The sequence below is a fragment of the Podarcis cretensis genome (assembly GCF_951804945.1).
Source record: "Podarcis cretensis genome assembly, chromosome: 5".
Taxonomy (NCBI): Eukaryota; Metazoa; Chordata; class Lepidosauria; order Squamata; family Lacertidae; genus Podarcis; species Podarcis cretensis.
In genome coordinates this window covers 21,078,809-21,104,008 of record NC_137174.1, presented here as the reverse complement: position 1 = coordinate 21,104,008, position 25,200 = coordinate 21,078,809, and the positions used below count along the sequence as shown (strand labels likewise).

General features: G+C 42.8%; 2 protein-coding genes across 5 annotated transcripts in view; one reads left to right on the top strand and one right to left on the bottom strand.

Annotated features, from left to right (window-relative positions):
- Positions 1 to 3,175: 3,175 nt before the first annotated feature.
- The window catches only part of LOC307215928 (uncharacterized protein), a 231,283-nt gene continuing 209,258 nt past the window's right edge, over positions 3,176 to 25,200 (bottom strand). For 3 of the 4 annotated variants that reach the window (XR_013838708.1, XM_079975762.1, XM_079975763.1), the window contains 2 exons: positions 7,376 to 7,462; positions 3,176 to 3,750 (listed from right to left, as the gene is read on the bottom strand). Coding sequence is in view for 2 of the 4 variants with exons in the window: in XM_079975762.1 (XP_079831888.1) it covers positions 3,548 to 3,750; positions 7,376 to 7,462 (290 nt within the window). In the remaining 2 variants the exon portion in view is untranslated. Of the gene's footprint in view, positions 3,751 to 7,375; positions 7,463 to 20,058; positions 20,270 to 25,200 lie in introns of those variants that run through there. The other variant, XR_013838709.1, reaches the window with a different exon arrangement.
- RASGEF1A (RasGEF domain family member 1A) overlaps positions 20,929 to 25,200 on the top strand; it is a 224,869-nt gene continuing 220,597 nt past the window's right edge. The window contains exon 1 of the mRNA XM_079975711.1: positions 20,929 to 21,099. The gene's annotated coding sequence lies outside the window, so the exon portion shown is untranslated. The remainder of the gene's footprint in view (positions 21,100 to 25,200) is intronic.

Here is a 25,200-nt window from a genome sequence, read left to right as displayed (position 1 = left end):
TTGGAAGGCAGAAGTTCATTAGATGTTTTACTTCTCTAATTTTTGGGTTGCAGTTCTTGGCTAAAAAAACATACTTTGTATAAAAATATGTACTTTAGGACACATACATGGGGGGAACAGCAGAAATGCACATTTGAGGGAACATAATTTTAGAAATGAATGTTTTGTGAAAAAATATATGTTTAATATGATTTTTAAAAATTATTTTTGGCGGAAGCGAATGGAAATTAATGTGGAAGCAGGATGAGACATGGGCCCATGTGAAACAAATATGGATCAGAAAAACAATGCAAAACAGCTGCCTTTCTTCCAACTTGTTATATCAGAAAATCCCTAAGTTACAGGAGATTTCATACAGAAAGACCCTTGGGGTGCAAATTCTCTACCTGAATGAGCACTCACAGAACTATGACAAATACCTTTAATCAGTGCTTTTTTTCTAAAAAAGAAATGTTTTGAGATGCTCCCATTTTCCTACTCATATTGAAATACTGCCCCTCAATGAGACCAAACTTAGATTCACAAACTGCTTAGGGGTATGTGTGCCCCTGCGTCCCCCCAGAAAAAAGCACTGCCTTTGATAATTAGCAGCAGGTTAATCTTAGAACATGGTAAATCATAAGCTCCTCCAGGAAAGATTATGCCCTATCAAATGTAAGGAACATGGCTGATGGTTTTTTTAAAAAAGGATACTAAAAGCAGCACCTTCACAGTCACACATTTTGTTGCAGCAAGTTGTTGCAGAGTTGTTGCAGCAAGCTGATCAGTCAAGCATCTCATGCCCCAGTCTCCACCATCTCAAAACAGCCCTGCCATCACTAGTGCCAAAGGTAGGAAGTTAAGTCTCCTGGCTTCTAGAATACTGCTGGTCCTGTTGCTATTGGTGATGCTGTCAACAGAGAGCTAAGCAGAGAGGTAACAGAACTTAATGCAGAGTCTGTTGGAAAGAAGAACAGGGTGTCCAGAGGGAATGATGTTGTGGCTTGGTAGAGAAATAAAGATGGATGGAGATGGCAGCTGAAACAGACTTTGGAAAATGGTACCCATTTATCTAGGGACGCGGGTGGCGCTGTGGTCTTAACCACAGAGCCTAGGGCTTGCTGATCAGAAGGTCAGCGGTTCGAATCCCCACGATGGGGCGAGCTCTCATTGCTCGGTCCCTGCTCCTGCCAACCTAGCAGTTCAAAAGCATGTAAAAGTGCAAGTAGATAAATAGGTACCGCTCTGGCGGCAAGGTAAATAGCGTTTCCGTGCGCTGCACTGGTTTGCCAGAAGTGGCTTAGTCATGTGGGCCACATGACCAGGAAACTGTACACCCGGCTCCCTCGGCCAGTAAAGCGAGATGAGCGCCGCAACCCCAGAGTCTTCCACGACTGGACCTAACGGTCAGGGGTCCCTTTACCTTTACCTGTTTATCTAGTAGCCTACAGTGGGATATGGTGTGTAGGATAGCCTGAAGGACCCAGTATTCTCCTAGTCTTCCATCGCATGAAATTACCATACCTTCCAACATTTCTCCTATGAAAATAAAAAGGTAAAGGTAAAGGTACCCCTGCCCGTACGGGCCAGTCTTGACAGACTCTGGGGTTGTGCGCCCATCTCACTTAAGAGGCCAGGGGCCAGCGCTGTCCGGAGACACTTCCGGGTCACGTGGCCAGCGTGACATCGCTGCTCTGGCGAGCCAGAGCCGCACACGGAAACGCCGTTTACCTTCCCGCTGGTAAGTGGTCCCTATTTATCTACTTGCACCCGGAGGTGCTTTCGAACTGCTAGGTTGGCAGGTGCTGGGACCGAGCAGCAGGAGCGCACCCCGCCGCAGGGATTCGAACCGCCGACCTTTCGATCGGCAAGCCCTAGGCGCTGAGGCTTTAACCCACAGCGCCACCTGCGTCTGTCCTATTCAACAACAACAACAACAACAACAACAAATTCTTTATTATTTATACCCCGCCCATTGGACTGGGTTGCCCCAGTCACTCTGGACAACTTTCAACATATATAAAAACATAACAAAGCATTAAACATTAAAAAAAACACACTTCCCTATACAGGCCTGACTTCAGATGTCTTCTAAAAGTTCTATCGTTACTTATTTCCTTGGCTTAGGGTTGCATAACTCCATACCCTCCAATATTTCTTCACTGAACCATAGGGATGTCCTACCATACCCTTCAACATTTCTCTGACGTCCTAAGAAAAACCGGGATGGCTTCTGTAAATCCAGGACTGTCCCTGGAAAATAGGGACACTTGGAAAGTCTGAATTACTCTTTGTTCAGCTTGGCCACATAGAGCAGAAAAGGAAGAAATGAGATCACAGTACAGTACATTAAATAAAAACTAAAAAAAAAAAAAAAATCCCCACAATGCATGCATGAGGGAAATGAACCAAACAAAAACAACTACCAGACCTTTAGAAGACATCTGAAGGCAGACCTGTTTAGGGAAGCATTTAATGTTTGACAGACTATTGTATTTTAATATTTTGTTGGAAGCTGCCCAGAGTTGCTGGGGAAACCCAGCCAGATGGACAGGGCATAAATAATAAATTATTATTATTATATTATAATTAAATTGACTGGAATTACCAGTGTGAGTTTGTAGGGCAGTTTCAAAGTACGGTAGTTTGGTCATTTCCTCAAGAAAAAGAGTTTTACAGCTTGTCTGAGTGAGGGCTGGGGGACAGACAATGCGATTCCCGAATTGCAAACTTTCAAACCAGCCTTGCCTTTCAAATTCAGTGACAGCCATTCTAATGTGTCATATTTTATTGACACAGCTATGTCACATTGCTGAAGGGGAATTATGATAATTCTGCATTTTGAGTAAGCTGCTTGAAATATTATTGCTTTAATATTTAGTTTTCATACCAATGTACATAATAAAATGACCAGAGGGGGTAGCTGTGCTTGCTGCAACAGGTGACTACTAAAACACATTATATAAGAAACAGCAAAAAAAAAAAAAAAAAAAGTATTGTGGCACCTTAAAAGATCAACAAATTTATTACGGCACAAGCTTTCCCGAACTACAATCCACTTCATAACCTTTTCATGCATCTGATGAAATAGACTGTAGTTCATGAGAGCTTAAGTCATAATCAATTTCTTAGTCTTTCAGGTGCAACAAGACTTTTTGTTGTTTGTAATACAGTAAATTTTAGTCATCACCTTGTCATTAAAAATTCTAACTGCCCTGATTTTTCAGGCCTGCCGTGGAAAAAGTAAAATCAAGCGCTGAATACAATTACACAAATATCCTCAGAACAGGTAAACCTGAGGGGGCGATAGCAAACCTGTGACTCACCAGACTCCCCCAATATCATGCCTATTCCCTGGCAATGACGGCTACAAAGAAAGGATACTTCTTCACTACCATTGCATCTTTAGAAGGTCTAGCCAGCAGAGCAGGGCCTATTCCAGCTGGGGCTGGCCAAAGGGGTGGTGGTGGTATGAGAGCTCTCAGAAGCATGCCATGACATGTTCTCAAGACATTCAGAGAATAAAACCAGTTTCGTCCACCTTGCCTTGGATGCCGCCAATTTTATTTCAGTCAATGAGTGTGTCTGGAGCACCATCTGGTCCTGTCTTGCAGGACAAGTTTTGGGTATCACAGCTTGAATGTGTGGACGAAGCGCCTGGAGGGGAATGACCGATCGAATGTTTGCTCAGCCCTTCATGGCTGATAGCATCTAGCTCAGTGGGGTGGACCTTCTGGGAGCAAGGGTGATTAATGCCTCTTTGCCAGCTGCCTGGAAAGAGGTAAAAATAATGAGCCAGTATCTGGAAGTCAGCAATAGGCTGGATGAAGCCCAATCAATAGCCTGCTTCTGATTTTCTCTTTGCCCAGGCAGGCACATTATGTGACCTGTAATGGTTGTAAGGGGGTTACTCGTCCGTAAGTTGCCTTCAGTTTTAGTTATATTGCCTGGCCAACCATGTTTTGGCTGACAGCTCACACTCCCTGACCGGTCAGTCACTTGCAGAATCTGTCAGTGGGCGTTTCTTGAACCTCTTCCAGCATAATAGCTGTTTGACGCCTAGTCTCCTCCTACTTTCCCTGCGCGGAACTCGTCTGCGCAAGTACGGGGAAGGCAGGGGCGTGTCAGCGCTCTCTCCACTAGTCTCTGGTGAAGGGTCTTGGAGCGCTGTCTCCACTTCCTCCATCTCCCTCTCTTCTCTACTGGTGTTACGCTGAATTCCTTCCCCCCTGCTGGTCCCCTCTCCAGCATCGCTCTGGAGCCCTGCCTCCGCCTCTCGCTCTGATGTCAGTTCCCTGACATGACCCATGAGAGCAGCAAAAGAACCAGACTGTACAATGGCGATGGGATAAAATCAGGCCAGCAGATGTCAAAGCGATTAACAACTACCTGACATTCAGAAGACATCTTAAGGCAGCCCTGTTCAGGGAAGTTTTTAACGTGTGATATTTTATTGTATTTTTGCTTTCTATGGAAGCCGCCCAGAGTGGCTGGGGAGGCCCAGCCAGATGGGCGGGGTATAAATAATAAATTATTATTATTATTATTATTATTATTATTGACAGCAGGGGCAGGGCAAGGGTTGGCATGGCACTGGGTCCCAGGATCAGTTCATCATACCACAAGCCCCATGTTGATGGATCTGCTGGGTTTGGATCACTCCAAACCTGTATGGCAGGAGTCAGCCAGTGTTGAACTTTGCAGTGATGCAAGCCAAGCAAGCGAGGTGTCACTGGGGGACCAGGGGGCAGATTCCAAACGAAACCACGCTTAGGTTTTGCTGTGGCCAATGCTCCCCTCAGGCCCCTTATGTCCCCCCATACTATGTTGATCCTGACCAATGCCATTTCCACCCTCATACAAACAATGTTCTTCCGCCTAACAAAGGAAAACCATAATTTCACTGAGGGAAAGGCGGGGGGGGGGCAACCCAACTAAGTGCTAAACAGGGAGAGAGAGAGAGAGAGAGAGAGAGAGAGAGAGTGTATCCTTTCCGACCCTGTCAACCAGTGACCCAAAATTGCTAAGTGAAGGCTCTAACACAAGGATGGGCAGGCAGGTATCTCTCAAAGCAAAATGGCTGTGAGCTCTAGGGGAAGTAGCCTTATACAGTGGTACCTTGAGTTACAAACACCTTAGATTACAAACGCTTCAGGTTACAAACTCCGCTAACCTGGAATTTTGCCCCAGGATGAGAACGGAAATCATGTGCTGGCAGCGCAGCGGCAGCAAGAGGCCCCATTAGCGAAAGCATGCCTCTAGTTAAGAACAGTTTCAGGTTAAGAACGGACCTCCGGAACGAATTAAGTTCGTAACTAGAGGTACCACTGTATAGGCTTTCCTCTCCTCTCTTCAGCAAGGGCTCATGAGGCAGTTTTTTCCCATGAGCCAATCACACAGAGAAGACACTGGGCAAAACCATGCCCAGTATTTTGCTGCAATCTATGGGCACAGTGCCACCGGGCAAAGGTGTCCCATGCTTATTGGGCACAGAACGGGGCTTCCCTCACCATCCCTCTTTAGTGGCAGAATGTGCTTTAACATGTTAGGCTGCAAGAGGAATCTCAAATGATGCTGCCTTGTGACATTACGGTGCTTGTGAAAAAGCTTATATTATGCTAAAGTTTTTGCTGCTGTTTTATGGAGTCTGCTTTATAAGTTTTAAATGGCTTTAAGTGTAAGGTATTGTTCTTTTGGCTGGTTTTGTTATGTGTCATACTCAAAGAATTTTGTATGTCACCTAGAGACTCCTTCTGTGGCAAGCGACTAAAAATTTGAAAAATAACAACACTTTCCACCTACCACCTTGAAAGCCTTTCCAATTAATACAAAGCAAAGCAAAAACCTATGTAAAAATATTTTTACATAGCGTGTGCGTGCGTGCGTGCGTACACACACACACACACACACACACACACTTCAAAAATTATGAAACTGATATCACGATATGGACTTGAAACCGGTTGTGGACAATTTATTGCCCATCCCCAGCACACATCATGATTCGCAAAATATAGCCAGGTAAAAAATTATGAAACTGATAGCACAATATGAACTTGAAACCGGTCCCAAATTAAAGACTTAAATGAAAAATTGCTGTTTATGGATACTGCAATATTTTCATGAATGCACTCATGACTGATAATCTTAATCACCCTTTCTCTACATTTATGCTTTACAGAAAACACTGCATTAAAAATGGAGCCCCACCCCTCTCTCTTTTTTTGCTAACAATTCTAGTATTTCATCCCATTTAATTTCTCGTCTCATACATATATGTGCTGAATGTTTACATCTTCCACAACAGTGCACAAAACAGACATCTTAGGAAATTAGGTACAAGCGCATTTGCATCTCAAAACAGGTCAAGCTAAATCAATTCCACATAAATTATGTTTGTTAGACACAGGGATGCTACGGGCCTAGGGGCACAATCTGTGAAATTAGGCACGCTTCAACACCCTTCCAAAATGGCAAGGTAACTCTGCATGATTGCAGACAGAGAAGAAAGTGCTGGTATGGAAACTTAAATCGTGCTCCATTCTTCTTACTGAAAAAAGCGCCAAATATACTAATGCCCCCAAATACTATGTATAATACATTAACTCCTCATGTCTGAATATGTAAGGAATTGAAAGGGATGTTTTTTTAGATGGTCAGCCCCTCAAGACCAGGACTTTACAAATACTAATAGCTGTATCCTATGAAGTCATTGAACAAGTAGAGAAACATCCACTTACGTAATGGAATTTAACCCTTCTAGCACCCCCCCCCCACCAAGCTGTCTGGAGGTTCCTCCAACCCTCAGGATCTGATGTGAGGTGAAGGGGGCACACAGAGGGAGAAGGCGCATGGGAAATTCTATCTCATGAGCAGAAGTTGTTCCACTTGTACAATGGTTGTCAGATTCAACCCTATGTGCCTACATGGTGATGTGACAGAAAGGAAGGTAGGCGGAAAGTCTCTCTTCTATTTGCCTCACAAACTTTTGCTGCTGTTCATATCACCAACTTAATGGAAGGAATGGGAAAGGATAGCGTATGGGGGGGGGCTGAGACTGGGAGGGGTTGGCTGTCTTTTGAGAACTGGAGGCGGCAGAAGCAGGCTACCCTGCTGATTTAAATCTGTGCATGACAAACAGCTTTTCAAAACTAATTTAAAAAGAAGTTCCTGACATAATAAACAGGTCTGCTGGTTTAAAGAATCAAAAGAGAAAAGCACTGGTCATGCCTAGAGCAGCTCGTTGAATAACCACCACAGTGGTTGCCATTTGACTTTAGCATCTGTAATTCTGTGGCGATGGTAGGACTGGCATTACTTAAGCAGCTGGACGTGGGAGACCAAATGCTTATTTTGCAACACACGTCTGCTCTTGGAGAAGGGAAGTGAGGCTTACCTGGCAATGCCGTTTTTCTTGGAAGGTTGGAAGACAGGACTCCTAACATCCCCTTGCTATCTCTGGGTTGGGGGAAGGTTGATGCACCTGAAAGAAACCACACAAGTGAAACATGCTGAATTGGCATGCTTAATCTATGTATTTATGGTCTAAAATCTAGACTGTTGGATCTTGTGGGATGTCTGCAAGGGGCTTCACAGGACCCAACCATCAGCTATTGGGCAGATGTTGCAATGCCCACTGGAAAGCACTTTACACAGTCAGTTGTCTGGTGGTGCCTGCAAACTCCATTTGAGCTGAGCCAGGTTTTCGGGCAGGTGGGCATGGCTTAGCTGAAATGGCCTTGCAAGCCAAATGGCGATGCCTGGTCAGCCTACTTAGGCCAACAGCCAGAAGTTCCCAACTCCAGAACTAAAAATTCATGGAATGAATATTTTCCAAATATCTCTCTCTTGTGGCCTGATATATAGCAAACTATTTCCCCCCAAGATTCATATAAGTGACAATTAAATTAAGTCATATTACAGACATCAGGTCAGAAGACAGCAGAAAACAGCAACGCTATTTTTAAAGGATCAATCTGTTCAAATATATACATATAAACAGCTTGATGAAAAACAGTTACCATCGAGTTGCTGAGTAAAAATTGATCAATAATTTTGGAATGACTGACAAATCATATTAGAAAACTTGTCTTCAGAAACGACAAAAATATTTGCAGTGCAGAAGGGTAGGAGTCTCAATTTATTGATGAAAAACTGAAGGATCCTCCAGGAGAGACACGATAACAACACAAGCTGATAAGGAAAGGGTCACCCATGCAAGTTGCTTAATTAACTCTTTTTATGAAATGAAATGCTTGCAGTCAACTGTGAATTCTATTCCCACGGCTGCGAAAAAGCTGTCAGAGCACATGATGTTTCTATCACCAAGGCAAAAAAAATATTTTTAAAAAAGTGGGTGGCGTAGAACTGCTAAATGTAAACAGACACCATGATTTCTTACGGAGAAGAGAGTTTCACTTCTGGTGGATTGTCCACTGAAAACCAATGGAGCAAATTGTACAAAATGGTTGCCAGATAAACAACAATGATCATGCCACCACAAGATCCCAGATTCTGGACATGTAATGTCCCTTCAATACTACAATAGCTAGATGGCCACATCCTTGCACTATATCCTCATCTATTTGTTACCTCCCTGGAAAAGACCCTGATGTTGGGAAAGATTGAGGGCACAAGGAGAAGGGGATGACAGAGGATGAGATGGTTGGACAGTGTCCTCGAAGCTACTAACATGAGTTTGACCAAACTGTGGGAGGCAATGGAAGACAGGAGTGCCTGGCCTGCTCTGGTCCATGGGGTCATGAAGAGTCAGACACGACTAAACGACTAAACAGCAACAACAGCTATTAGTTCACTTATCCCTGTCATAGAGAGGAGAGAACGAACTTCTGACTCCCCTTGTCTCCCTGTTTCTGTCTCTGTTTGTTTGTTCGTTCCATCCCTTCTCCCGATTCCTCACTCTTGTGTGTGGCTGGTGCCATTTTGGGCTGACACACGACAGCAGTCACAGCCTCAACACTCAAAATAGAAGGAATAATGATGGGAATTCTGAAATAGGTGACTGTGTGTCAACCATATGAATTATCAACTACTTACATTTATATCCCCAGTCAAATATATTTGCAGTTATAAAAACAAAACACAACAAAACACAACACAACAAAACAAAACAAAACAAAACAAAACAAAAAACAAGCCTTTGAAGTGGCTTGCAAAACAAGAGAAAAAGAAAACCCCAAGAAATTACAATCAAACGCAAGCTGAAACAAGAACATCAACACAAAAGCCACATGGACAAGGACGAGTCACGTAGATCTTTTCTGTACAATGGGCACCCTGCAAATTAAGCTATGAGCTGATTGGGGGAAGCTCCACATGATTAGTCCATCCATGTGGGTACCATGTTTACACGTATCTACAGGGCAGCCAAGTGAGACACCAACAGAAAGCAACTCTAATGCAGCACTCTCATTTGTGTGTGTGTGTGTGTGTGTGAGAGAGAGAGAGAGAGAGAGAGAGAGACAGACAGACAGACAGACAGACAGACAGACAGACCGAACAAACAAACAAACAAACAAACAAATGATACACACAGCGGTATAGTAGAGCAGAAAGGGGGACACAGAAACATCACCCGCAATAACATCATCTGACATACCTCTGTCAGTGAATAAGGTGAAAACAAGGCCTTCAAGTTTTACAATCATTTATGACATATTAACAGAAAATGTTGCAGAAAATGAAATCAAGCAGCAGTTGGATAGTTATTTCCTTTGATGGGGTTCGGCTTCATGCTTGCAGCTTGAATAGCGACACGTGTGTGCAAGATGGTTTGCATTTCTAATTAAAACCTAAACTTTGCATTTCAACACAGTGCTAAAGCCCAATGTGATTTTAAAGTTGAACCCATGCAGTCATAAGCAAGCATTCCATACAGTTTACTACCAGCCAGCTATCTGTAAGATTGTGGTCTAGATTGCTCTGCCTGCTTTCTTTTAGCAAATGTTTTGTGCCACTGGGGAAGTGGCACTTCTGTATTGATTTGTTTTGGATGTTTGTATGTGATGCCAATAAAAGGTTTGATGAGGATGGTGGTGATTGTGGTCACGCCACACAGCTCATTAGAGACATGAACCTAGGTCCCTATAGCTAAATGCCAACACATTAACCCCTACAACATCCTTTACCTGCATACCCCAATCAGCTGGGTATGACAGCTTCATTTTTTAGCTTTCCTTGGGGCAAGGGTGGCTGTCATTGTGAACTTCTGTGCTTCAAAATTTACCACCACTCCAATATGAGAGAGAAAGAGAAAGAGGCCTTAGGAGCACAAGACATTGAACTTGTTCTAACAACCCAGTTTGCAACACAATTTGAGTTATTCTGTAATGCAGCAGTGCTACTGTCAAACTGAGCCCCCCTCCCTCAAGCAAAGACATAACAAATCACTGAAGCTTTCAGAAATCCTGTAGAGTCTCATCAGCTGGTTTTCTGATTAAATACTTCTTTCTTGATATTGTCAGACTGTTGCAGAACCGTTTGACAATTCTCTCGTGAGCCACAAGAAACAAGATGTTTTGAACAAAACCTGTGGATGTTTTCTTCCTGTGGTGCTTTTGAAAGCTCGTCTTTGACAGATTTTGCTCCCAAAAGATTGATGTCATAATGGAAGTTACACAAAAAGAGATGAGGAGAAAGAATACAATGGATATGGTATCCTTTTAAAAAAACAACAGAAAATATTGTTATTTTATCCTGGAACCTCCCTCCTCCCAACACCATCTCTAATAGATAAATGAAGTTCAGCATACACAGGATAGTCTCTTAATTTGACTGGTTTGCAGAGGAGAGAATGCTATATCAATACACCCACTGAAGCAGTTTTGAAACCTGACTTCAATATTTAAAGCTATAGTGGTACCTCGGGTTACGAACTTAATTCGTTCCGGAGGTCTGTTCTTAACCTGAAACCAGTCTTAAGCTGAGGCACGCTTTGCTAATGGAGCCTCCTGCTGCCACCGTACTGCCAGCACGTGATTTCTGTTCTCATCCTGGGGCAAAGTTTGCAACCTGAGGTAACTACTTCCAGGTTAGCGGAGTTCGAACCTGAAGCATTTGTAACCCGAGGCACCACTGTACAATTATACACCCATACAGCTTTGTAACCTATGGGAAGACTGATACTGCTACCCAACTTGCTATTTCTTATTTCAAGGCAACTCATGAAAATGCATTATAAACATCTATACATTCCTAGACCTTTGCTGAAAAGCAGGTGAACTCTTCCTATATCTATATTGAGAACCTTAATGCACCTGCATTTTTCTAATAATTTTTGAATTATGTTCACGTTGCAACTCTCACACTCTGCCTCGAGTGGGACTATTTATCCTAAGGATTTATTTATTTATTTATTTATTTATTTAAAGTAATCATCCTTCCCTCCTTCGCCTTAGCCCCAAGAGTTAATAAACTCTGGTTTGTTTTTTGTAAGAGGAAAGGGAAACTTGTACAGTGGTACCTTGGTTCTCTCACTTAATCTGTTCTGGAAGTCTATTCCAAAACCAAAGCGTTGCAAAATGGATTAATACATTCCAGACTTTTAAAAACAACCCCTAAAACAGCAATTTAACATGAATTTTACTATCTAACGAGACCATCGATCCATAAAATGAAAGCAATAAACTGCAGTCACACAATCAATCAATCAGTAGCTGAACTGGGTTCCACACAGTCACAAAAACAAAAAAGGGAGCCACAAAAATGCAAAATAAATAGCAAAAACAGACAGACTTCACCAAACAGAAGCATGGCACTCAAACCAGAGTGTGGCACTCAAATCGGAAGCGTAACACTCAAAATGGAGCTTGTTCGGCTTATGAAAAAAAGTTCGCAAACCGGAACACTTACTTCCAGGTTTGCAGTGTTTGGGTTCCAAGTTGTTTGAGTACCAAGGCGTTTGAGAACCAAGGTATCACTATATTCAAAGTAAGGGCTTGTTCCATGCCTAGAAAGCATGAGTCTGATAGCTTTACTGTTTGTCCCATATTTTCTAGGCACAGGGTCCAAGAGGTTTTCCATTTACCCTGCCACTTTCCTCCGGAATATTTGCTCTTTGCCGCCAAATCAGAGCAAACATCAATCCGCAAAGAAAACTCCATTGACATTTGTTCCGATTGAGTGGTAAACAGTGAGTTTCCCCAAGGAGAAGCAACAGGACAAACAGACGTGTGGAAGAGAGGGGAAGGGGAACATGTGAGTCTGATTCTTACCATGCATAGCTAACATGTCCTGTTCTTGTTGGACTCCAACAAGGCAGAATAGTGAGGATGGAGGATGTAACCCAACAACATCCACTAATGCTAGGGAATTTTTGGACCATCTCTTCCCAACAGATTCTGCAACAGTACCGAACAGAGACTCTGTTTTTTTCTTCTGCACCATTATTACAGTCTATGTAATTCTCATTCTCATTCTAACAAAAACAATCAGGGATTCCCCCCCCCCCCAGCCAGAACTCTCTGGAACTCAGTTCTGGCACCTCTCAGGGGGGCACCACTGCCATTCTAAGGGAATGAAGGAGGTGTTCATGGTGAGTTCTGGCGCCTCTTTTAAAATAATAATAATAATAATAATAATAATAATAATAATACAGTAATGCAGTTCCATATTTAAGCATTGGGTTGATTAAATTCCTTAATGCTGACACGCATATGACAAACTGGAAAGAGTGAGTGCCATAGGCTAATTGGGACCATCTTCTAATCACAGGCCATTTCACAGAGTTAATAATACAAAAAACATTCATTAATTGGTAATTAAATATCCAGGATGCACAGGCTGTCAAAACTGGAAAGCCAAAATCATCCTTCATACACTCCAGCCCTCACTTTCAGGGCACACAACATCACTGCTGTGCCAAGCGAGACGGCGGCTTTTTCCAAGCTGAAGGAAGCTGGCAAAAAGCCAGCAACTGATTTAGCTACTAGTGTCAGCTTAGTGGCACAACGATTAGATAGAGAGATAGATATATAGATAGATAGATAGATAGATAGATAGATAGATAATCTTCTTTCAGAAGGTGTAGAAGACCAAGAGCAAGTTTTCCATTTATGATTCATCAAATATTTCCAGGGAACACAAATTCATTTGGGTTGGCAATCTCCCATGAAAAACCAGTCTGGAAATCAATTCAGAAATCCACATCAGGGCGATGCCTTTATTTGACCGACCAAAATGTAACAAAAGGGGCAGAGCTGTGCAGGTTTGCTTATCAAAGAAATTGAATGTAGGATCTTTCATTTAGTCCCAACATTGTAATAAAGCCCCTTGCTTGCTCAGAGCAGCACTGGGTTCTTTGCTGACCAGATTCCAGGCAGACAGGGCTTCCTGAAGTTACCATGTGATCCTGAAACGCTGCTGAAATCTTGTCAACTGTGAATGAGCACAGGCCTTTTCTAACATTTTAAGAACAAACAAACAAATGCTCTTAAAGTAAGGGACGGGCAAATATGTAATCTAATGTTCTCTCGGTTTCTCACTTCTTTCACTCTTAATAATAGTAATAATAATTTTATTATTTATATCCCACTCATATTTCCACTTTAGTTTGCTTAAAAAAAAAGGTGCACATGAAAATTCATCTGCATTTTAGTGTGACTTTCTCCTGTGAATTTATCCTAATATACATGTTAGGCGGAACTCCATACACATTTCCGCAAAGCAATTTTTCCTAACCTAACAATTTTTGTGGATTTCTAAATTTCTAAAGAAGGTGGTGATACAGTGGGTTGTGTCAGAGTGCACAAATTAAGCAGGTTCAGCTCTAAATGTTGTCAGATTTCTGCCCCATTCCTACTTCAACTTTGGAAACAGCCCACATTCCCTCACAGAGTCAGAGGGCTCTTTGCCTGACAGCGCTCCCTTGACTTGTAATGCCACCACACAATGTTTCTGTGGGTCTACTTTGTGTAGACAGCTACCACCCTTGGTAAATACTCAGAGAATATCACATACCATTGTCCACATATGGTTTCACCTCTATGGCTTGGATCCAAAGATTGGCTTGTGTAAATGGAAGACATATCCCTTTGTGCATAATGGAGTCACTAATTTCCAACAATTCCTTCACCATCTCAAGCTGCACCTCCCTCCACATTGTATCACCCTATGTTTGTGGGCAAGGGGTCAGAGAGCATGAGGGGCTGCAGAGGAAAAGGATCGGGAATTGTGCCTGGTAAACACTATCTGTTATTTTGGATCCAAGCCTGTATTTGGCAGCTGTAAGAATTAATGTTAACAATGGTTGCTAATCATTAGGTGACTCACGGGTCAAGCTGAATGCAATATACCAAAAGCAAGTTTACCTGCTTTCAACCGAGCTATTCCTATTTGTATTCTGGAACTGAAGCGCAAAGCCTTAATGCACATACCGTGCTTTTGCTGGCTTCCACAAGCGAAGAAAGATTAAGAGCTGCACATAATGCATTTAGTGTTTCATTTACTAAAGTACATTTTATAATCCCATAAGAAAAGGATTTGACGGCACCCCTGACCTGCCAGGCAAACAGTGGAGGTGCACACATTGTCCAAAGAACTTCTGCACACAGCCCCTGTCACACAGCCCCTCAAATGCTGCTGACCTACATTCCTCAAGGGGAGTCGAGCCTGCCAATCACTCCAAATCAGGCAACATTAGTCGTCATGCAGAAGACTTCACACAACGTGTCAGACTGACACTAACTCCCCGTCATTTGTCTCCAAACACAAGAGAAATGTCAACACAATTTTCCAGAACTACAAGCATAAAACCATTTTCCACTACATAAACACACACACACACACACACACACACACACACAATATTTTCCTTTCTTCCCTCCCTTTGTGCATCTTGAGACATCTGTCAAGCTGCATAGGTGAGTTGCTTTCCTAGCATGTTGTTTGGACATAAATAAAGCACCACAAAAGTGCAGCCAGTTCCTTACTTCATTCTTGAGCCTGATTAATTCTGAAAACAAGAAAAAGGAGTTGGCATCTTTATGGGTAGTGAAACCCCAGTTTGAGGGGCCTCATCTAGGGCCCCCAAGCAAATTTTTCTCTTCTCCACCCCTCCAGCCAGACCCCATTATTTTTGACAGTGGCAGCAAAATGGCGGGTGGAATAATAATGCTGGGGTGGGCAGAGACTAATTGGAGAGCCAATAATGGCTCTCCCATTTCACGAGCAGTTTCACTTCATAAGGATCATTTCAAAGGAATAACAATGGCAAATAAACTATTTATTCATTAGATTTCTTACCTGTCCTTCACCACAAGGTCCCAGGACAAGATACAATGATAAAATACAGAAATATATAACAGATAAAAGTCATAAGTATAAAGCAAATCTAAAACAACAACTGCAAACAGTTTAAAATATAAAACAATTTCATATATAAAAACAATACCAATTAGTGAAAAACAATTCCACATATGAAAACAGTTAAAAGTTGTTCTACTACAGATGCAGACTGGGATAAATATCTCTGCTTAAAGGCTTCTTGAAAGGGGAAGGTCTTCCGAAGGCACCAAAATGACAACAGAGATGACACCTATGCAATATGTAATGGAAGCGCTTTCCAAAGGTAAGTGCCACCACACTTGAGGCATGGTTGCTGTATCGTGTGGAATAGACAATAGGATTGTTGTTGTTTAGTCGTTTAGTCGTGTCCGACTCTTTGTGACCCCATGGACCAGAGCACGTCAGGCACTCCTGTCTTCCACTGCCTCCTGCAGTTTGGTCAAACTCATGCTGGTAGCTTCGAGAACACTGTCCAGCCACCTTGTCCTCTGGCGTCCCCTTCTCCTTGTGTCCTCCATCTTTCCCAACATCAGGGGCTTTTCCAGGGAGTCTTCTCTTCTCATGAGGTGGCCAAAGTATTGGAGCCTCAGCTTCTCGATCTGTCCTTCCAGTGAGCACTCAGGGCTGATTTCCTTCAGAATGAATAGGTTTGATCTTCTTGCAGTCCATGGGACTCTCAAGAGTCTCCTCCAGCACCATAATTCAAAAGCATCAATTCTTCGGCGATCAGCCTTCTTTATGGTCCAGCTCTCACTTCTATACATCACTAGACAATAGGATAGCATGCCCAAAGTCCATTTTGGCAAAGTCCATTTTAATCTGGCCCGCTGATCAATTTAATCCAGCCTCCGTGGCAGTATATGTCCTGGCAGAGAGCCAGTGTGGTGCAGTGGTTAAGAGCGGTAGTCTGCTAATCTGGGGAACCGGGTTCGCGTCTCCGCTCCTCCACATGCAGCTGCTGGGTGACCTTGGGCCAGTCACACTTCTTTGAAGTCTCTCAGCCCCACTCACCTCACAGAGTGTTTGTTGTGGGGGAGGAAGGGAAAGGAGAATGTTAGCCGCTTTGAGACTCCTTAAAGGGAGTGAAAGGCGGGATATCAAATCCAAACTCTTCTTCTTCTTCTTCTTCTGGGGTAAAACTCTAAAAAAAAGCTCAACAATTTCAATCCTAAAAAAAACCTCAGCAAGCAACTTTGGTCGGCCCTCACACATGTTCACTTCATCAAATCTGGCCCTCTTTGAAAGAAGTTTGGGAACCCCTGGGGCCCTACGCCAAACCTATGCATCTGCAATCAATGAAGTTGTGGCCTAATTATATATAGCCCAACATCTGTCTCCTCGTCTTCATTTGCCTCATGCACCTCTTCCCTCAGCTTCACTGCACTTGGGTCTGCAAATAATATTATTTGGCTTTACTTGGTTTTAATCTGTTTTACAGGCGAAATACTGCAGTAGGGAACGTTGATGATAAAGATTGCCATTAAGACGGCCACTCCTAATAAAAATGAGTGCTTGCTTCAGGCTGCAATTGTCTACCTACTTTGCTGACAGTAAGCTCCACTGAACACAGAAAAAAAATCTGTGAATGAATAGATACGGGTAGAATTTCACGAGAAGTTTGTAAATTTTAATTTAATGGAATCTTTAGAAACATTTTTCTCCAAAGAGAAACCGGTTTCATTTAATTAATATAAAGTGATGTAAACATGATCAATCAATTAATGGCTAGTTGGTTATTTGGATGACAGGCCTTGCAGAAATAGGCATGTAGCATTTTGATGCTGAATGGATAATTGGCCCAATGATAGATACCACTTTATCAGTGCTGCATCTCAGGATCAACACAGGAACAATAATCTACACTAAGGTATCTGTCAATTAAAGGCAAATCATTCTCCATTAATTATTGTTGATGTGTCGGTTATTTTTTGCATTGGAGTCAGACTTCACTAGAGGCTGGTATTTTGCAAAATACCAATAAATTACCTTGATGGATTTCAGAATCAGGCCACAGTGAAGTTTTTAAGCTGCCCCTTCTTCTTGATTATAAAGACATTTTTCATTTTCAAGTTGATATATTAATGTATCATTGATGCCAACATGAGTCGGCAATGCAGTGACAGCTCTTTCAACATGAGCAGCATTGTACTACAAAATAATCTACTGAATCTGTGGTTTTCCATGCAACATGAATCTCAATTACAGTCCCCTTAATTGCTAGAAAATGAAAGCAATTGATTATGTCCCACAAGCTTCATTTTCTTCACCACCAGAAAGGATCTCCTAGGTATTCAGCTTTTTTTTTAAAAAAAAAAACTGTAAAATAGCCAGCAGTTTGCATAAATAAAGAATATGCATTGTTTAGAATACTAGGCAGAAAACTGAACAAAAGCTGCTCCACACACCCACACCCAAATTTGTGTGACACATTACTAGCCTCAAAAGGCAGTTGGTAACACCAGATATTTTTCTCATGTGCCAGTTCTAGGTTAAAAACAAAACTTGGACTCCAAAGACTTATTTTGAGGTACAGCCAAGAACGATGGCATGGCCAGTGGGGTTTCTGGTTATTTTCCTTTGAATGGCAGACACACACACAAATATTCCAAGGCATTTTACAGCTGCTTCTGCAAAACTCCAAAAGGGATTAGCCACATGGCATTGAGCAAGGGAGCGCTGTTTATGCAGTGAAAGCCCAGAGCTCCCTTGGTTCTTTGGTTCCAGGCCAAGTTGAGAGACATAGACAAAAAAACACACAACAGTTTATCTAAAACACATATGCACCTCCTTTCACCAACATTTTCAAGGTACTTTGCAAACCTTTAAGTAAAACAACAATGGATACATATAAGAAATAGGAGCTAAAATGCAGCTGGAAGTCAAGAATTAGAACACTTAAGATGGCAGATGTATTTTAAAATGCGTCCTTCATACCCTCCAAATGTCCCTATTTTCCAAAGGCAGTCCTGGAATTGCAACAGCCATCCCGGCTTTTGATTTGATCCCAGAATGTCCCTATTTCCTCTGCAAGTGCCACTGCTGCTGAGCTCTGCGAAGAGGAGCTGGCGCTTGCGCTGAGCAATGGCAATGGCCATTGTCACAACTGCAAGCATCCCATGGCCTCTCCTTGCCATTGCTGCCAGCCTCCTCCTCTGGCAGCTCATAGTTGCTGCTGGAGAGTGGCTGAGGAGGAGGAGGAGAGGCCACCTCCATCAAGGCACAGGTTCTTAGAGGCAGGCAGAGGGCAGAGCCATCCTGGGAGGGAGGAAAGGGGGAGATGAGATGAGCATAAGGAGTTTTGATTTTTTCAATGCTTAAATAATTAAATAATAATAATAATAATAATAATAATAATAATAATAATAATAATTTATAATTATTTCTACCCTGCCCATCTGGCTGGGTTTCCCCAGGCATTCTGGGTGGCTTTCAACAGAAGATTAAAAACAGAATAAAACTTCAAACATTAAAAACTCCCCTAAACATCCATGTGTATCCATGTCTAATCTTGCCCCTTTCTAAGATTTATTGATTGGTGTGTGTTTTTCTTTTTGTGAAATAAATAAATAAAAAAATCAGGATTAAGAGGTTTCATCAGGACTGTTCAGGATTTTTGTGTTCTGTCCCGTTGGTGTAGTGGTGGCAGAAATGTTTTGCGGGGGGGACGGGACCAAAAATGGTGGGTCAAGGAGGGTCAGTGAAGAGGAGTAGGAAATGTCCCTTTTTCCATCTGAGGAATGTTGGAGGGTAGTATGCTACTTACATTTTTAAAAAGTGGTTTTTGTCTGGTGCCTAAAAGTGAGCAAAGGTGGCACCAGGTATAGCTTGCTGAAGAGGGCATTCTGTATCTAAGGCAGTGGCGTAGCGTGGGGGGTGCAGGGGGGCTGGCCGCACCGGGCACAACATCTGGGGGTTAGGGTTAGGGGGTGCAAATCCACGGGTTGGGGGCGCAAATTACTTGCTATGCCCCAGGTGCTGACAACCCACGCTACGCCACTGAGCTAAGGTACCACTACGGGGGGGGGGGGGAATAGTGTTACAACTAATCTCAGCTCTGAGCAATAAATCATCGGCTTACTACCGTAGTGTACAGATAAATTGGCATGGGAAACGGCACTCTTTCAAGTTTCCAAACCATTTATGGCCTTAGAGGTGAACACCAGCCATTTGAATTAGGTCCAGAAGCAAAAAATGGAGCCCATAAAGTTTTTCTAAGACTGATGAGATATCACTGCCAGTCAACACTCTGGTGGATACATTTTACAGCAGCCAAAGCTTCCAAACCATTTTCAGAGGTAACCCTATGTACAGCACATTGCAGAAATCCAGACAGGTTGTTAGTAGAGTATAGATAACCACGGACAGGTTACCTCTGTTCAGGAGAGGCTCCAGCTTGGGCAAAGAAGCCCTGGTTTAGCCTGTTAAGCCATGGTTAGAGTAAAGAGCATAGCTACATTTTGAACCTGTTTCATCAGGCAGAGTGCAACTCCATCCAGAATTTGTTCAATACTCTCTATTCACAGGCTCTCCATCTTGTCAGGATGAACCTTCCATTTATTATTACTATTACATCCAATATTTGGGAACCGAACAGAAGTGCCTTGGGGCCTACCCAAAGAATAGCTAGAAAGCCCAACAGTTTTTTGTGGTCCCCTCTGCAGGGGGCCCTACATTTATCAAGCAGTGTTGAATCCTACTCAGGGCACCATAAATGGAATTTACTTATTTTTATCCTCAAACCACCCTCTGAGGTAGATGATGCTAAGCAACACTGACTTGTCTGAGGCAACCCAGCCAGTTTCCTTGGAGCTCGGGAGATTTGAATTGAAGTGGTTTGTTCTTGTGAATGCCTGAAAGCCCCTCCCGTTAGTGGCAATTTCAGATACTTGTTGCAAACCTCTTCCTGTTGCTTTGATGCAGCCTGGCACCTTTTTGTCCTCCTGGCTGCTTGTGGTTTGGCAGCCTACTTTGTTCCTCTGCTCCTTTGCCCTCGCTGCCATTTAATCTAATTGCCTATGGCAACCAGGAGGAGTCTGCCAGCCACATCACAATGGCGCGTACGACGTGATGTCACACAGGCACTCATAAACAAAGCCAGCAAGGTTACTTTCACTCCTTCCCCACTCAGGAATTAATTCAGCTGCAAAATATGACCATTTCAAAGAAGCTATCAAAACCAGTGAATATCCGGCACACTGCTCACTTGAATCCTGGTCTCTTTGACTCAAGACTCTTTCTACACTGCCACAGTGGCGCCATGGATTCGTCAAATGAACACCCAAGCCAGTCACAACCTAGGAAAACATTATCCTGTATTGTACCAGCAGCAGCTAAAACATTTCTCAACACGCAAACTGTTCAGAGAAGCTGTGATCTCAAAATAGTTCTTTGGGATGGCAATGCAAGATACAGGCAATTCTTAAAGTTCTTTAAAAGCATCCATGCCTCATTATTGAAAAGAAACTTTTAAAACCATCCAACACGAGGAGGCAGGGAGACAGAGGCAATGCCGACTCAGATGGTATATTCCTATTTCAGTCTCTTTGCTCTCGCTTTCTCCCACACCCTCCTGCTTTTCTGCTTTCTCTTGCTGCCTGTGCGGATCCACCTAACACTCCCCCTGCAGTAAGCTGCAGAATGGGACACTCTTGTTCCAAAGCCAGCCGGCAGCTGTCACATAGCGGAGGCAGCAAGCAGCCTGAGCAAAGAGTGAACCTACTCTGTCATTTAGGATGACTCACAGGGAATTGGCATTAATCCCTCTCTTTCTTGTAGTGGACGGAGCACAGCCAAAAAGCTACACTGGACCAGATCAAGGTAAGGCTGGAAGATTGCTTCTCTCTTTCTCTCTTTCTAGATATATTAAAGCAATACACCTCTGAAGCTTTGATGGATGGCTGACACTGGTACTCTACACCTGGCATGGCATGTCACTAGTAATTTCTTCCTGGTCTTAGCCTCTGGGGTGCTGTTCTAGAGCTGTAGTCCTTGATCACAACAGACAGATTGAAGCCAGCCACATAGATTGCTTTTCTTTCTCAAGTGCAACTTTTCTTAATGAGGGCATTGCTCCCAAGCTCCGGCAAGATATAAAAAGATGCTCAACATTCCTAAACTCTCCTCTCAGGAGGTACCACAGGGATCAATTTTAGGGAAGACCAGGGGTCTATTAGAAAGGCAGCCTTGCAGCTTTCCTCACTTGCAAAATTGAGCTCAGGTTTCGTAGTTCAAAGAAGCACTTTGCTCTATCCATTGCCCACCCCACCCCCCAAGATATCCCTAGCAATTCAGAGCCTCCCAGGCACAAATACATCTCCTTAATTTATGCTGAGTGTTTTGAAAGCTACGGCACTCACTCAAGCCATCTGAAAAAAAGCCCACCCAGGGACTATCAACTGTTCTGTGCTGTGCTGATACTGATAAAAAGCCTGGCACTATGTTTTGATAAACGAAACCCACAAACATGCATGTGGGGGCACCCTGACATTTGTGTGGATAGCTTGCAACTCGTTGCTTTGAGCCATAGGGAACCATTTTATGTTCCTGGGTACAGTTTTCTTCTGTTAGTTGTCTGAATCTGGTGTCTAGTCCTAATGCTACTGCTTGCATTTTATCTTTGATTTCTAATTGAAATATCCATCTTGCTTGTGTGCGCTCTCTGTCGAGCTAATGTTCTAGGAACCAGCCAGTTTATCTCGGAAGTGGTTCCATTAAATAAACCTTTCCTGAAGTGCATTTAATACATGGAAGAGAAGCTGAGCAGGGACCTCAAACAATCTTTATGAGCTGTGCTCCTTGATGTCTGTTTTGGACCAAAAGCACCAAATAACTTTCTCTAACTGTAATAATAATGCATGCAGTGCTCTTTCCTCCGCTGGGTTTAATTTTGTGTGCTGTAAATGGAAGTGTTTTATTGTTTGTCCTTTACATTGCGCTTGGTTCACCTGGACCCACTATGGATGGGAAATACTTTGTAATGAGTTGATGGCTTTTATGCAATTAAAGGGTCAGACAAGAGGCTGCTCATGCAATAACTAATGCTGTGGGATTGTGTGTAGAGATTGGCCACAGTTTATTATGCTGATTGTTTCCACTATTTCTGCATGAACTGGTACATGAAAAGCTGTGGTGCCTGAATGTGGTTATTGGTGTAGCAAGTAAACCTGCTGATTGCTGCTGTATTGAGTGCATTTCTGATCTGAACAGTTGCATCCTTCACTAGGGGTAAAGATGGCAGTAACACATCCCCTGTGCCTGCAGGCATAGCAACACACCCACACTTCTGAGTCCTAGAGAAGACTCATAAACACTTTGACTGAAACTCATCTGTAACGCTTTATATTTAATTGCTTAAACTGTGCTTATTTTTTTAATGATCCAATGCTTTGTGTGTTCCTAGAAAATGATATTGCTATTCAAGAAGTTTAATTACATCTACCTCAAAATCTTTTTAAATGTGAAGCCCACCTTATTTCATAGTCTCATAGTGGCTAATAGTAGTTAAGCCATCTGCACTTAAACATGTAATGAAAATGTGCTATAATAGATCTCATGCTCGACTCTAACTTGCCTTGCTCCATCCACCCAAGCCAGCATTGTTTTTCTTTGTTTTTTTAAGTTTTCTAAAACTTTCAAGAAAGTATTCCAGGCTGGGGTGACACCCCAAGGAAAGAAAATTCTACAATTTACAGAACAATAAAAAAGAAAGCTTGCATGCTAGCATGTCGTGCAGACTCTATTCTCAACAGTACATTCTCTATTGACCACTGGCATTACAATGGGTTATCAGGGATGAGGCAGTCTCTTCGTGATATTATACCCAATATTCTTAGAGCTCTAGGTGTGAATACTAGGGATTGAAGTGTGCCCACTAGGCTGCAGGAAGCCAGAGGAGAAGTTTGTGGTATTTTATTTAAAAAACAATCCAACCTTGTTAAAAGAGACACCGTAGAACTTCAAAGTGGATGAAGGATCTCCTGAAGTCCTCAAGAACAAAAAACACATGGAGTATATTACGGTAGTCTATAGTTTCAAGGTTATAATAAATTCTTATACAAAGAGGCATAATCTCCATAACCAGATTACATCAGGGAAATACTTGCTTGTCCCCTGCAGAAACCTGGGGTTCTAGGCAGAGGAATGTGTCCAGGAGAGCCCCAAGGCTGGAGACCTGAGTGAGCAGGAACAGCTGAAACCAAACCAGCAGCATGTGGCATTCCCTCTCCATCTTCTCCCAAGCACATTGCTTCAGTCTTGTCTAGTAGATTCAGTGCTAAGACAGAAGTACATGTTGCACCCCCACCCTATGGACCGCCCAAATTCCATGGATAGTTAGACATGACATCTAGCGTTTGTGTCAAGGTCCAATGACAAGACTGACAATCCAACGAAGAGATCCCAGGAGTGGCTGATACAGTGGCTGCCAAGGCAAACCATAGGTCCTCCTTAAATGCCTGGGGAGTGGCCCACAACCACCCCCTTTGTTCCCTTGCGACTGGCCAATTGAGTGAGTGGGCTGGATCCTCTTCCCAGGCAGTAAGCTTGGCCCAGGGACCTCCTTTGCTGCTTGGAAAGCAGCTCAAGGGGCCTCCCCCATCTGATTGCAGAGGGAACAGTGGCCCACAGCAGCACCCCCCAAGAAGGGTGAATGGTCTTATGAGAAACATGGGCTGCAACAGAAAGCAGCATGCCTGCATCAAGTTCTCTCTACTGCCTTTGCTATGCTGGATACTTCATTCCATGTTGTGCTCTCATTACATTGTGTGTTCCCTTGCTGATACCCATAGCAGCCAGTGATGTGAAGTTGATTGCCAAGAAAAAACACAAAAAGCATATGCATCCTAATTACATAGGGTAAGTGATCCTACATAAGGATCATTCATCCTTCCAGATGAGACCAGAACTTAGGCCTTAAATGAACATGCAGACCCCTAGTCACAGAGGTTTAAAAATGGGCTTGCCAAGGTTTCAATTAATCCAGCATCTTACTGCCCACAGTATCCAACAGGATATCTCAGAGAAATCCAGAAATAGGATTTATAGGCAATACACACTACAGAAGAAAGGACTTATGTAGTAACTGTAGATGTTTTAGAGAAAAGCAGCTGTTTATTTCATATTTATATATCTTCTGCTGTCAGTTTAGGAAGCTCCCAACAGTTTTGACATAGCTCCCTGCAAATCTCCTATCCAGGCACTAACCAGAAAGAGACCCACATAGCTGTAACAGCATTGCACTCAGAACATTCTCCAAATTTGAGTTTCCTGTTCTGTATTTTCCCCTCCCACGGTGAAAGTATTGGTTCATAACTGTGTTTTGTCATTTGGAGCATTCATCTGATAAATGTCACACCTCCAATTGCCATCACTATTTTCCATATTCAACAGGATCAATAAGAAATGTGTATGCAGAGGTTTAGTTTGACAAGGAAGATTACAGTTTGATGATGCGTTGCTCTGAAGCACCTATTAATATCTAGGCTGGTTGGTTTTGTTTTATTTTTGTCCTTAAAAAAAAAGTGGGGAGCAAATTATAGCTTGCAAGAGTTCCATCAATTGCTTCAGTTCCATTTTGATGGTTTGAACAAGTCTTCAGTGTAAATGGCAGTGTCTGATCCTGTTTGCCAGTGAATACAATATAAAACCCATTCATAAATGAGTTTGATACTTATCTGTGTGCTATCAGCTGTTCTCCCCGTGCTTCTCTTTAGCTGGAAAAACAGGGTCTATTGAAATGTATGCGATTCAATGAGATAACAGTTCATTTGTAACTTGGCAACCAAGGGAAGAAATCATGTTCCAATAAGACATCACTCGTGCAATCCTATGTTTGTGTTGCCCTGTTCCCAAGGAGATGAACCCTAGAAAAAAAACCCTACCATGCTAAGGCAGCAATCCTATTCAATTACCGTGCAAGCA